Source organism: Eubalaena glacialis, chromosome 2 (assembly GCF_028564815.1).
Source record: "Eubalaena glacialis isolate mEubGla1 chromosome 2, mEubGla1.1.hap2.+ XY, whole genome shotgun sequence".
Lineage (NCBI taxonomy): Eukaryota > Metazoa > Chordata > Mammalia > Artiodactyla > Balaenidae > Eubalaena > Eubalaena glacialis.
Genome location: NC_083717.1, coordinates 80,162,912 through 80,176,765, shown reverse-complemented (window position 1 = coordinate 80,176,765; position 13,854 = coordinate 80,162,912). Strand labels below are relative to the sequence as shown.

General features: G+C 39.0%; 1 protein-coding gene across 4 annotated transcripts in view; it reads right to left on the bottom strand.

Annotated features, from left to right (window-relative positions):
- Positions 1 to 13,854, bottom strand: part of RAB27A (RAB27A, member RAS oncogene family) — a 72,300-nt gene that overhangs the window by 26,023 nt on the left and 32,423 nt on the right. For 3 of the 4 annotated variants that reach the window (XM_061182098.1, XM_061182097.1, XM_061182100.1), the window contains one exon: positions 821 to 995. In XM_061182098.1, coding sequence (XP_061038081.1) covers positions 821 to 973 — 153 coding nt within the window. In that variant the 5' untranslated portion in view covers positions 974 to 995. Of the gene's footprint in view, positions 1 to 820; positions 996 to 7,629; positions 7,652 to 13,854 lie in introns of those variants that run through there. The other variant, XM_061182099.1, reaches the window with a different exon arrangement.

The window sequence follows — 13,854 nt, the reverse complement described above, 5'->3', positions numbered from 1 at the left end:
TATAAAATAAATAAGCTATAAGGATATATTGTACAACACAGGGAATATAGCCAATATTTTATAATAACTATAAATGGAATATAACCTTTAAAAATTGTGAATCACTATATTGTACACCTGAAACTTATACAATATTGTACAGCAACTATACCTCAATTTAAAAATAATTTTTAAAAATGAAAAAAAAAGAAAAAAAAACAGACTCTCTGGTAGTGGAAGGCTCAGGGTGGATCAGAGGGAATGAATATTTCTGTCCTAGAAGCCAGAGACCATTCATTTTTCCCAGGTAGAATACTCTCCACTGCAGGGTTTTTGTCATGAATCTCCTGACTACTTGTTGACCTGCTTCATGGGAACAGCTGCTTTTTCAGTAAGAAATGTAGTTCCTGGACATACTAACCTCCTGCCTTCCTCCCTATCCCACAATAACTTGTCTTGCTGTCCTTTGAAAAATAAATTAAATAAAATTTTTAAAAAATATCCTCTTCCCTTATTCTGCAGAACCTTGCTGTCCCCTTGGTTACCTCCCAGATCCACATGCCCTACCGCCATTCCCATCCCTACTCCAACCTCACACTCCTGGTGGGATCAATGAGTTCTCCCACTTAGTGTTCCATATGCGATAGCTGAGGCCTTAATTAAGAGAAAATCCATCAAAAATGATATCAAAAATGGAAGAAATAGCCCACAAAACAGGGGTATGAGGACCCTTTAATTTTAGATTCCAACCTTTGTCCTCCTAATTCCTACAAAGTAAACAAAACAGACAGGCAAATGTTGACTCAGATTATGTTTTTATATAGAAGGATACAGAACTTACCACTCTCTTTTCCCTGAAATCAATGCCGACTGTCGTGATAAATTTGGAGTTAAATTTACCATCTGTGTACTGGTAAAGTACACTGGTCTTCCCTACTCCAGAGTCTCCCAGAGCTAAAAACTTGATGAGGTAATCATAGTCTCCATCAGACATAATGAAGAACTCAGTGGTTCACCTGAAAAATACAAACAAATGTATATTTACCAAAAACCGATTAGAAAATATTAGGATCTTCCATGAATAAAATGACTTCCTTTAATATCCAGTTCATCAAATACTTCTACGTAACACTTATGTGCCTAAGGGTTCTGTGAAGAGAGGATTAGACATTATTCACTTTTCCAAGGACTTAATCATTTGCTAGATGAGATGCTACTGAACTTGTAAATAACTAACAGTTTAGGTTAAATTTATCATGCATATGATAGTACTGTTAAGACAAAAATTCCAAGTGAGAATGAAAATCAAAAAGGTAATCGTCACTAAGGCTTATACGCAGATCGTGTAGAACAAGAGTTGACAAAACAAAGAAAGAAAGGAGGAAGGAGAATGTTACAGGAATAACAATAATTCTTAGAGTGCAAGTGGTTCCAACTGCCCCTCCTTTTTCAAAGTCTCCTAGTGCTGCATCCTTGGCTTTTCTCTTTTTACTTGGACATTGAGACAATTTCATTTATCCTATGCATTTTCACATGTGATTATCATTCCTTCAAAGATAATGTTAAGTTCACAAGTAAAACTCGGTTTGCAGCTTCCTTACAAATTATTATTGTTACTACATATTAAATCAGATCTTTCTAGAATATCACTGCTCACTTGAGAACTGAGTTCCACCATGAAGGGCTCATTTATCTACATTTGCCTTGGTATTCTACAGGAAATGCTACCAATTCAGCTCTTCAATATTGGTCAGAAGTCTACCTTTGAGAAGAAATATTCTTGGTTTTACAGCAAGACCTAACCATGGTTACTTTTTATCCTTTGCAATCAGCACTTTTCAAGATTTGTTTTTATCCTCTAAATAGATTCAAACTATTCAAAATATCAGTCTGACTAGAAATATAGTCTGTCTCCAGGGAAGGCTTACTTCTTTTTATCCTCCCATTTCTAATACCAATAAACCCTCCTGAAAATCAGAAAAACAATCAGCTATTCCGTTACCACTGACAACTCTACCTGCCCATTCAACATACATATTCACCCATCCACATACACATCATATGCCCTACATTAGATGCTGCTGATATTCCTCTCATTGTCCCCTTTTCACCCAGCCATCTCCTGCCCAGAAACTTTACCACAATTCTCAACGCTTCCTATAGGATTATTTCTACAGATCCATAAAATTCATAAAAGCTCAGGCAAGGACATTTATTGATTTTCAAGGTTGCCTCCCCCACCCTATCCTCAATTTGGTGACTCACCTTATGCTCAAAAATCCTGAATTCTGATCCCCAAGAGCTGCTGCAGTGATTTCCACAGAGTCCCTTAGTGCAGAGCTGTGGCCTCACGTTTAGATATGGCTGGTCAGTCGACAAGGGCAAAGCCTCTACAAACATTTGGCATTCTATTTGCACACTATAAGGAGTGACACTGTACAGATGATGGCTTTCCTATGTTATAGCTTCTGTACTCACAGGTGCAGGTTGCCAGTATTAATGGCGCGTAACACAATGCCTCTCCAGAAGATGACCACTTGGGTACAAATAAAGATTCTAGTATGTTTTATCATAGCATCTCACTTGGCTCCAAGTTATTCATAAATAAGAGCTAAGAATTGAAAAGTAGGTCCAGATAACATTGAATCATTTTTGGGGGGGCTCCCCTCCAAATAAATGAGGAAGCAGAAAGCAACTCCAAATTCTGCAAGGAGAATGATGCAAGAAGTCGCTGTGGCTACCTTATTTCCTCTTTACTTTTATTTTGAAAAAAGTTGGTCATTTTTATAACTAGTTTCTGTATCATTTCAGGTACAGGAGAAAATGTCACCAATGGCATACTCTTCTAGAATTCTCTAAACCTACTTGAATGGAATTCAAAGACAGATGAACCTATCTCTGCTGCACCAAAATTTAATATGTTTAGTTATCATGGGAGAAGAATTACACAGGTAAGTCTACAAATGATCTTCATGGGTTTTGTCTTCTATTCGTGATGACAGCAATATATAACAGTTTGTTCCCAAACCAAACCATCATAAAGGAAGTGTTAACAAACAAAATACCACAACTGAAGGTATAGATACCACCATTGAAATTAATCATATTTTATACTCTTCAGACTGCACCTTTAGACAATTATCTGCCTTGCTGACCTGAAAATAAATGCTCAGACCTTCCATTTTCTGGGTTCAGTTTGCTAAAGAATGAAACAGAACCCAGAGAGTTTAACTCATTTGCAGTCTAGAACATGTGTCTCCTAACTTCAAGTCCAATGTCCATTCTACCTCAAGCTTTGTGGCCATTACTCAAGTTTTTACAAATGGATGTTGGATTTAAAAGTGACCAGGTATGATATCACACAAGGTAGCCTAACAGGAAACATGTGACTTCTGAAGTCAAGCAGAGCTGGATTGGATTCCATATCTCCCACATACTGGCTACACAGATGTTTTTCAGTCTTGGATTTTCAGGTTTCCATTCCATGAAAAAGAAGATAATGTACACTACTTCACACCATTGTTCTAAGGATTTAATGAGATACTCTTTGTGGAGTGCCTAGCACAATGCTTGGCATATGCTGGGTACTCAGTAAATGTTGGCTCACTCTCTTCTCCCCATTCTGGACAGATGAGACAGGATCTGAAGACCTAGAACAATTTCTAAAATTGCCTCTGGGCAGCTCAAAACATGTATTTCTGGCACAAAAGATTGCTGACTGGCTCAGAGTAGTTTACCGAGTCAGCAAACATCACCTTCTTTCTTGGCTGGTTCAAACCATTTTCAATTAATTTTAAGTAGATATGTCAATTTCAAAAGAGTTATGACCAGCTTAAGAACAGGTTTAAATTGTATAAAACACTCTGATCCATACTAGAAAATTCACACTTGTTCAAAAGGATCTCAATGATTCATTCTGGTTCAGAGTGAAAGAGTTAAGTTCAAAGACATTCTACCTACAGAACCATTTCTGATTGATCTAAAGCCACTTTGGCTAAAACCACATGTATCTAACCAAAATCATTTAGGTCTGGTTTTAAGAGCTCAAATTGCTTCACACTGGTTTTAGCTAGCTCAAATAAGCTCTGACCTGGACAAGCAGGTTCTGACTGGCTCACCTAAGGTTTGATTGGTTCAGAGCATATTTTACTGAATCAAGCTAGTGCTGACCAATTAAATCAATCTCCAACTGGGTCATAGTTGCTCTAATTTTATCAAACTGCTTGTAACTAGTTCAAGGTAAAAACTGGCTCAAAACAGTCCAAGTTGACTGATCAGATGTTCAAACAGTTCAAGACTAAAAATGTAAAATGATACTCAGAAGCACCAAAAGCAATGGTTTGGTGCTTTAAACTTATACCAAATCAACAAACTTAAAATTTTACTTATAATTACCCCAACTGTAGACAATCTGTACTCAAATATTTATCTCCACCACAGTATAGTCTCTTTCTACACTTGAACAGCTTGTACGTGTTGGAGTACAGTAAACAGGTTGGGAGAAGGGATACTGGCAGAGGAGAATACGATAAACAACAGGGAAAGGTATGATGAGTGACACAGGCTTCCTTGGTTAAGAACTCACCTCCTGCCTTATCTCAAGGACCTGGCAGCAAAACACTGATCTGTGATCCAACAATAAAATAGAGATTTCAGCTGGGGGGAACCTTTAGCAAATTGGGATGCTATTTAGAGTATGCCCTAAGTTGGTCACAATGACCAGGCTTGTCTGGGTTAACAGAGACCAGAATTCTAAAGAGTAAGGAAGCTGCTAGGAAATAAAAGTATTCAGGGAACAGGCAGGTCTTCAAATTGTTGACAGAGATCTTTCAGGGTATTGGTGGTGACAGGTTCCTTATCTGAGCTTACAGTCAGTTAGTCAAAGCCTAGAGTTAATGGAATCATTCCATCTTTCAGGAGAAAATAATTCTAGTCCATAGCAGACTACAATCCCAAACCCATCCTGCAGTCCTATATGTGGTTGTCTCGCCAACGCTTACCACCACGAGGTAAAGACAACTAAATGTTAAGTTTCAGCTTCTGGTAGGTCTTCACATAGAACCATCTTCATATTATTAAAAATTATTTTTGGGACTTCCCTGGCGGTCCAGTGGTTGAGACTTCATCTTCCAATGCAGGGCATGAGGGTTTGATCCCTGGTCAGGGAACTTAGATCCCATATGCCTCAGGGCCAAAAAACCAAAACATAAAACAGAAGCAATATTGTAAAAAATTCAATAAAGACTTTTAAAATGATCCACATTAAAAAAAAGAAAATCAGGGCTTCCCTGGTGGCACAGTGGTTAAGAATCCGCCTGCCAATGCAGGGGACACGGGTTCGAGCCCTGGCCCTGGAAGATCCCACATGCTGCAGAGCAACTAAGCCCGTGCGCCACAACTACTGAGCCTGTGTTCTAGAGCTCACGTGCCACAACTACTGAAGTCCACGTGCCTAGAGCCCGTGGTCCGCAACGAGAAGCCACCGCAATGAGAAGCCTGCGCACCGCAACAAAGAGTAGCCCCCGCTCGCCGCAACCAGAGAAAGCCCGCGCACAGCAACGAAGACCCAACACAGCCAAAAATAAAAATAAAAAATAAATAAATTCATTTTAAAAAAAAGAAAAAAAAATTTTTAAAAAGAGTATAAACATTTTTTAAAATTTTTTTAATTAAAAAAAAATAAAACCTATTTTTGCTTTTTATTTTTGTTACTCAAGTCCTGAGTGGTGTTTCTGGAACCTGTTCTTCAGAAAAAAAAAATATTCCACTCCCCAATTATGGAAATAACAAATTATTTTTATGTTGGCATTTTAGAGCAGACAGGGAAACAGTAAAAATACACAATGCAGAATTTGGGGCACCCAAACAACATTTTGTGCACACAATTTCCAGCAAGCACTCCAGCCTATTGATGCTTGGGAAGCTAGTTCATCAAGGCCTCCCAATTGCACTGCTCTTGCTAAAAATAAGTAACATGCCCACATGTCAGGCACTTTACATGCATTAGTGTAACAGCCCTCATCACAGCCCTAAAGGCAGGTGATACATACATCACACACACTTCCTCCCTCGGAAGAATCTTGGTGCCAGTCTATCATGAATGCCACAATGAAAGGATGAGGAAGTGGGTCTTGGGCAGTCTCTCCACATATTAACATGGGCTCAATTCCAATGAATTGTTGAGAGACATAAAAAAAGTGGAAGTTAAGAGCAAGGACTCTAGAGTTGAATCACCTGGCTATGAATCCAGTCATGTCACTTTAGAAAATTTAATGTCTTTTGCCTCAGGATCCCCATCTTAACAATGGGAATGATAACCTATTTTATTAATACTATCATGTATCTGCTTTCTTAACTTCTTTAAAAGTGGGGTGCATCTTATATTTCACAGTCTTACAACCCATGACATCTTGCAATTGTTACTAAATAAGGTGGCACTGGAAATACAGTTGTGTGAAACCTTTCATTAGTAACTTCTAAGCAAAATCAAGAATGCAGCATCAACACATTTTAGATTCGATGGAGCACAACAGTAAACCTATCTCAGAGGGCTGTTGTGAGGATTGAGTATACATATAAAGTTTAGTTTAGAACAGTGCCTGGCACACAGTAAGTCCTGTAATAAGTATTAACTGCATTTAGCATCATCAAGCAGTCTAGCTCCGAAGGGTCAATACAAAGGCAATAATCTTTCTTAGAAATGAAGAAAGAACTGAATCCCTAATCGAAAAATAAGATTAAAAAAAAAAAAGACTCTATGGAGATGTAATGGCCTATATGGGAAAAGAATCTTAAAAAAAAAAAAAAAAAAGAGTAGATATATGTATGTGTATAACTGATTCACTTTGCTATACACCTGAAACTAATACAACATTGTAAATCAACTGTATTCCAATAAAAATGTAAAAAATAAAATAAATTTTATCAAAAAAAAGAATCTATGGAGAGCACTTGAACGTAAGGTCACTTCTTTAAACACTGTACCTCCTGGAGGAAGTAGCATCTAAATACCCCAAGGAAATGTCTTCTAAAAAGTCAAGAATGCCCTCAATTCGAAACAGGCAAAAGATTTTCTTATTCATCTCACATCTATCTCTCCTCCTTACACAAATATTTTTTCAAAGTGATCTACACCCTCACTCTCAACAGATTAACAACAGAAAGCAAGGAACACCTACTTCCTCAACATGTACCATGTGGTGATAATTGCCTGGTGAGAGAAAGTCAATGATCTTCTTCCTTATTTAAAAAATAAAATATATTTTAATTGCTTTTCAGGAAATAAGATAGAAGAAATTGATTTTAGTTAAGTGCAAAGGGGAAAGCGCTCTCTCTCTCTCTCTCTCTCTCTCTCTGTCTCTCTGTCTCTGTCTCTGTCTCTGTCTCTCTCTCTCTCTCTCTCTCTCTCTCTCTCTCTCTCTCTCTCGCACACACACACACGCACACACGCACACACACACACACAATAGCCCAAATTCTCCATGAAACTTCCTATTAAATTCAGTCATAGATTCCAGCCTTACGATCCCCAATCACTAGGCAGAATCATTCAAAATCTACTCCAGATAAGCCAGTTTTTAAAAGCCCAATTTTCCCTCTATCAACCACATTTAATACAGAGAGTAAAAAAGCAGGGAGGGATAATATTACCTGAACAACTACTATGTGTCACGAATGGTAGTAGACATGGTTCTATTTTATCATCCTTCAGCGGAACTTAATGTCTGGGTAAGACATAAAGAGAATGTTGTTTTCTTACTGTGGTGGCCAGTAGGCTTGGGTTCAAATTCTGGACTCCTCTTGGTGTGACTTGGTCCAAGTTCTTCAAACTAAGTCTCCTCTCTTTCAACTACAAAGTGGAGATAACATTACTAACCTCACTGGGTTACTTTAAGGATGAAGTGACATAATCCACAGAAAGTTTTAGTGCATTGCTTGGTTTGTGTTAAGTGTTCAATAACTGAAACTTCTTTTTAGCAATACTATTACTAATGTATAGCCTCATCAAGTTCTTATTAGGCAAGGCATGTAATTTTATAACCTATTCTTAATGTAACCAGTACCTGAACCTTTAGAAAAAATAGAGAAAGAAAGTCAATTTAGGTGCAATCATTTATGAGGTCTCTATCACAAAAGCTACCTTGGCATTCCAATCTAACAATGAGTTTTAACTGGGTGATTTTTGGCAATTTCAGAGCCAGAGTGTTCATCATAAAAGCATTTTATAATGGGGAATTCCCTGGTGGCCCAGTGATTAAGTCTCCTCGTGCTTCCATTGCAGGGGGCCTGGGTTTGATCCCTGGTCGGGGAACTAAGATCTCACAAGCCGCGAGGAAAAACCAAAAAAAAAAAAAAAAAAAAAAAAAAAGCAGCATTTTATAATGTACCAAGATATGAGTAGGGGCAACTTGTGTTTACCAGATGAGCCCTGGCTACAACTGTCTTAGATCACTGCAATTGCTATACCCTGAAGTGAAATACATTTACTTTCACTGCAAAAGCAAGATGTGTACTGCCCAAGAGTGGGGCTCCCCATTTCCACAAAAGGAGACAGCCTCTGCCCTCTGTGCACGAGACCTTCCTCTTCTCAATTTCTGATCTAGTGTGATAGGTTTCTGCCCTCCTGAATAGGTTGACAGTAGAATAGATGAAATTATAAACAAAGAGTTTATCTTGTTTGTGCAAAGATCTTAGGTAGAGAGAAGTAAGTAGAAATGTAATGGCTTTGAAGAATAGACAGAAATTGGAATGTTTCATAGTAATATAATAGATCCACCCTTAACACTGAGAAGAGAGGTACATAGCTAAAAATTGACAATCTAAATTTACATACAATTTGGCTTAATATTTATAAATGTGCCTGTTACACAGGAATATTCCATTTTCTCCAATTACACAAAGTGAAAAGACTAAATTATAGTATTCGATGATATTCCAACATAGCAATTTATTCAGAGAAAAAATAAAATCATCTACAAACACTGTTGAATTAAATATACATTCCCAAATACTGCCAGGACATCCAAATATATCATTTGTAAAAGCATCCTTCAGCCATTTGCAATTCCTTATGAGTATTAAAGAGAAAGACGAGAATAAAGAAAAAATAAGCAGTCTCAAACCAGGAGTTGACCTACTATTTCTGAAATGTTACCATCACCTCAGTAGGTGACTAACATAAGCCAGTAGTCAAATAATACAAGCAACTACACATTAAGAAAGAAGGGGGCACTGGAATGATTCTTGAAAGTAGAAAATGTTCTTCTGGAAGACCACTGTCAACAACTCAAATGAGATACTGGCTTTTTTGTTTTTTTAAGATATGGAGATCATAGATTCATTTACTCAAAAGACATTATTTGCTGCCCACGCCTCTTTTACAATCAGAATATAATTGTTTACAGAAATTTATGGAAAGTAAATACTGGGTGTTATTTACTTACAGTTTGTGACAAGTACATCTTATTTTATAGACACAGGGTAATAGGAATAAAGGCGTACTACAGAATCTGTCCTTTGTAAAATATAGACAATACAGTGGCAATAGGAGTGGCTGTTTGGTTTGCCGAGTAATATCTCAGATAAGGTGAAAGTAGCCCCATAATGGCCACAACCACATGTCCCTGCAATGGAATGTCCCACCCATGGCTAAATGTGTTTCCTAATGACACCGTGAAGCAGGTAATTCTTGGAGAATTCTTGGAATTCTCCAAGAATTCCACAGAAGTGCAAAACCTGTAAAGTCTACTCCCACTCAGTGGTTGCTTTTTGTGAGCACATAGAAAACAGTAAGACATAGGTGTTGGAGTCAGGCTCTCCTCAATTCAAACAGGGGACCACCACCTACTGGTGTAAAGTGAGTAGCAAAATGCATGATGGAGATCAATATATCGTAGCTATTCTTATGACTAAGAGAGATTAAGGTTTGAACACTGACCTTATGGCATCAAGACTGGTGCTTTTTCCACTCTTCCTTAAGAGGGACACTAAACCTAATAAATCTCCTAAAGAATGGAGTAAAAATATTTTCCAAAAATGGAAAAGGAGGAGTGACCTAAGCTACCTAGAAGGTAGCTGCAAGACCAACTGATTCATAAAGGGAATTCTGCTGTTAAGTTCTGAAGAGGTAGAAGTGAAGAGCCTTTGGCTATGTCAGAGTGATGCCAAACTCCTGGGCCCAAGACTCAAAGGTCGAAATATTAGGGGTGACTGTGCTGCTACCACAGCCAGGACCGGAAGGATTACAAATCAAGTAGCACTCAAAGGACTTGAAATTGAAAAGTGCATTTCCATGAATTGGGAGATTGGGATTGACATGTATACACTGATGTGTATAAAATGGATGACTAATAAGAACCTGCTGTATAAAAAAATAAAATTAAAAATAAAAAAAGTGCATTTCCAAGGTGGCAAAACACAGAACACCTTTCCATTTATGACCTAGAAATGGAGTCAGGGATTCTTGCCAAGCCTGGTCCTCCCGGAATATGCGAGGGTTGTAAGGCCTCCGACCAACACAACCTAGCTGCCCTCTTGCATCTAACCTACCTCAAATTTTTTCATGTGCTGCAACACAGGAAAGATGTTGATTTGTCAGAGGAAATGCACCAAATCAAGAAGAGAATCACTACACTTTGTGATGGAGCGATGATGCTTCTTTCATTCCAAGAAAAATTTTAGGATGGAAAAACAATTGTGAATTAAAAGAATCAAGACCTGTTGAGGATGACTGTCCAAATAATAAAAACAATTAGATTAATATCCCTGAGTTGGCAGTAGCTGGGGAGGAGAGGGATTCCTTTATCATTGCCTTTTTTGAAAACTAGAATGAGTGCTCTATATTTATTCACCCCGTAGAGACACTGTGTCCAGAATATACCACCACCCTGCCTTTCCAGACCCAATCATTTGCATACCAGGATATTATTTTCACTGTTGTTTTGTAAGGGTGACTTCTACAGTGTACTGTAACCATTTCCCTGACTTCTTAAACAAAGGGCATAGACCATACCTCAACTTTTCTGTGATGAGATACTGTAACTGTATACTTGCAGAAACTGTGAAGGGTGAGGGCTCCTATCCCACACACCCTACTCTGAAGGCTAAGATGAAGCATCAGTTTGGCACACAGATACTTACAAAGGCCACTAAGATGCACTGGACAGGGCTTCACCTCTCCCTCATCCTGCCTACACCACAGCCTCACCCGCACTGACCACACCAGGGCACAGCTGTTCTCCACCCCCAGGGATATGCTTCTCAGGTGCAGTCTGGCTTACGAAAGCACACAGGATTCCATCTCTTCACAGCTGGTTTTCTTTCTTTTTTTTTTTTTAATAAATTTATTTATTTGTTTGTTTTTATTTTTGGCTGTGTTGGGTCTTTGTTGCTGCACACGGGCTTTCTCTAGTTGCGGCGAGTGGGGGCTACTCTTTGTTGCGGTGCACGGGCTTCTCATTGTGGTGGTTTCTCTGGTTGTGGAGCACGGGCTCTAGGCACGCGGGCTTCAGTAGCTGTGGCACGAAGGCTCTAGAGCGCAGGCTCAGTAGTTGTGGCGCACGGGCTTAGTTGCTCCGCGGCACGTGGGATCTTCCCGGACCAGGGCTCGAACCCTTGTCCCTTGCATTGGCAGGCAGATTCTTAACCACTGCGCCACCAGAGAAGCCCCATGCACAGCTGGTTTTCTTTTCCATAGTCTCCTATCCACCCTACAACACCCCCATGTTGGGTTCTAACAGTCCCACTTCTATCCATTAACCTGAGCCTCTCTACTCTTCCTTGTCCCGCATCTCCACATACTCTTCCCAAACTCCAGTTTGTGTGTGCAAAAACTGACCTCACACCAACAACACCAGTCCATGAATACTGGTGCTTTCCTTGTAACAGTGAGCTGCTATATCAATTCCAAGGTACTGGACTCTCCTCCATAAGCTCATTTGCTACTCTCTCTTCAGGGACTTCTGCTTTTCCAATAAGGAAAGTTTTCCCCCAGCTAAGTCTGGGAACAGAGCCATTTCAGAAACCCAAGAGCTTCTCCACTGTGCCAGTTTGGGGTTTACCATATACTGATGAAAAGGCAGCATACTGACACAAGTTAATCATGAGTTTAAAAAACTAGTGTCTGAGGACTTCCCTGGTGGCACAGTGGTTAGGAATCCACCTGCCAATGCAGGGGACACGGGTTTGAGCCCTGCTCTGGGAAGATCCCACATGCTGCGGAGCAACTAAGCCCGTGCACCACAATTACTGAGCCTGTGCTCTAGAGCCCGCAAGCCACAACTACTGAGCCTGCGTGCCACAACTTCTGAAGCCCGCATGCCTAGAGCCTGTGCTCTTCAACAAGAGAAGCCACCGCAATGAGAAGCACGCGCACCGCAACGAAGAGTAGCCCCCGCTCCCTGCAACTAGAGAAAGCCCGCACACAGCAACGAAGACCCAATGCAAACAAAAATAAATTAAAAACAAATAAATTTATTTTAAAAAACTAGTGTCTGTAAATATTCCACCATGTGTTGACTTAGTTCTTTTAAAAACAGTAAAATAGGCTCAGAAAAATCAAACTATTTCCTGATGTTTTAGCACCACAAAACAACAGTACTAGGATTCTTAGCCTCTCTCGTTTAGTGTCAATAAGCTCTAAACAGCCAGCTATAGGTCTTCCTGGTCCTCAATCAGGTCCACTCTCTCCATTTAATATACTTACAATACATGTTTAACTGCTCCCTAAATATCATATTCTTTAATAGCTGAATCAAAAGGAAAGAAGAGAAACTCACCTGTGGTGCAGGTCCAATCTGATATACTTCCTATTGATTCTTGCCCCGTTCCACCTATGCAGTAGGCAGTCTTAGCAGGGACTGTTTGCATTTCTGTCAACAGCTGTTTATAGACTAGGGCGTGCCTTGGGTTTACTTATGCAAAAGAGGACTGAGGTACTTGCAGCCATCCAGCCTATTTCTAAATCAGCCTGTCAGATCACATTTGGCTTTTCTGCGATTGTTGTTGTTTTTTCTAATTTTATTACCTTTGAACCAGTAAATGCTGCCTAATATCAAATTTGGGGGGATTTGTTAAGTTTTACGAATGTCCCCTGGTTGCATAAAAAGGATCTGTATTCCCTGTTTGTTGTATGCAGAATTACGTATGTACTAGTTCAAGCTAGTTAGTTGTATTTTTCAATCTGATATATCCTTGTTTATGTTTTCCTACTTCACCTGTTAGGTTCCAAGAAAAAAATTGGATCGTATTTATTTTTAGAAAGTAAGCACAAGACAATGTCTTAAACGAGATGAATATAACACATCATAAAAGAATAAGGCACTGCAGTTCTTATTAGAGAGGCCTCAAGTCTGTGGAACTCTGGGACCCATTGAGGTTCTTTAGGAGTCTATAAACTTTTATTCAAATGTCCTTTTTCCTTTATTGTTATTTTTTTTAACTGGAATAAAAACTTACAGTCAAATGAGTTATATACCACATTTAGAGACCTCCAAATTGTTCACTTACTGCCTGGCTAAGTTATTTGCTTCTGCCTTTAGTGCATACATATTATTTGGAATTCTTATAAATGTGTCATTAATTGAGAAGGCTATAATTTGCACTAGGCTTTTGTCATTCTCTTTCCTTTTTAAAAAAAATTTGGAGTGGATTCACATGTCCACTCTTGTGAGAATATTTAAGGAAGCATATGTGAGCCACACTCAGTAAATGACAGCAAGGCTCAGGCACATCTGTTCAGCACATGTTGGCTTTTATCCAGTTAGGACAGTCAATTGAGCAATAAGGAATGAACACAGTATGCTGTATCTTAACATTTTATTATAGAGCACTGCAGATATGATTTTATGTTTGGGGAGCTTCTTATCTGACTTAGAG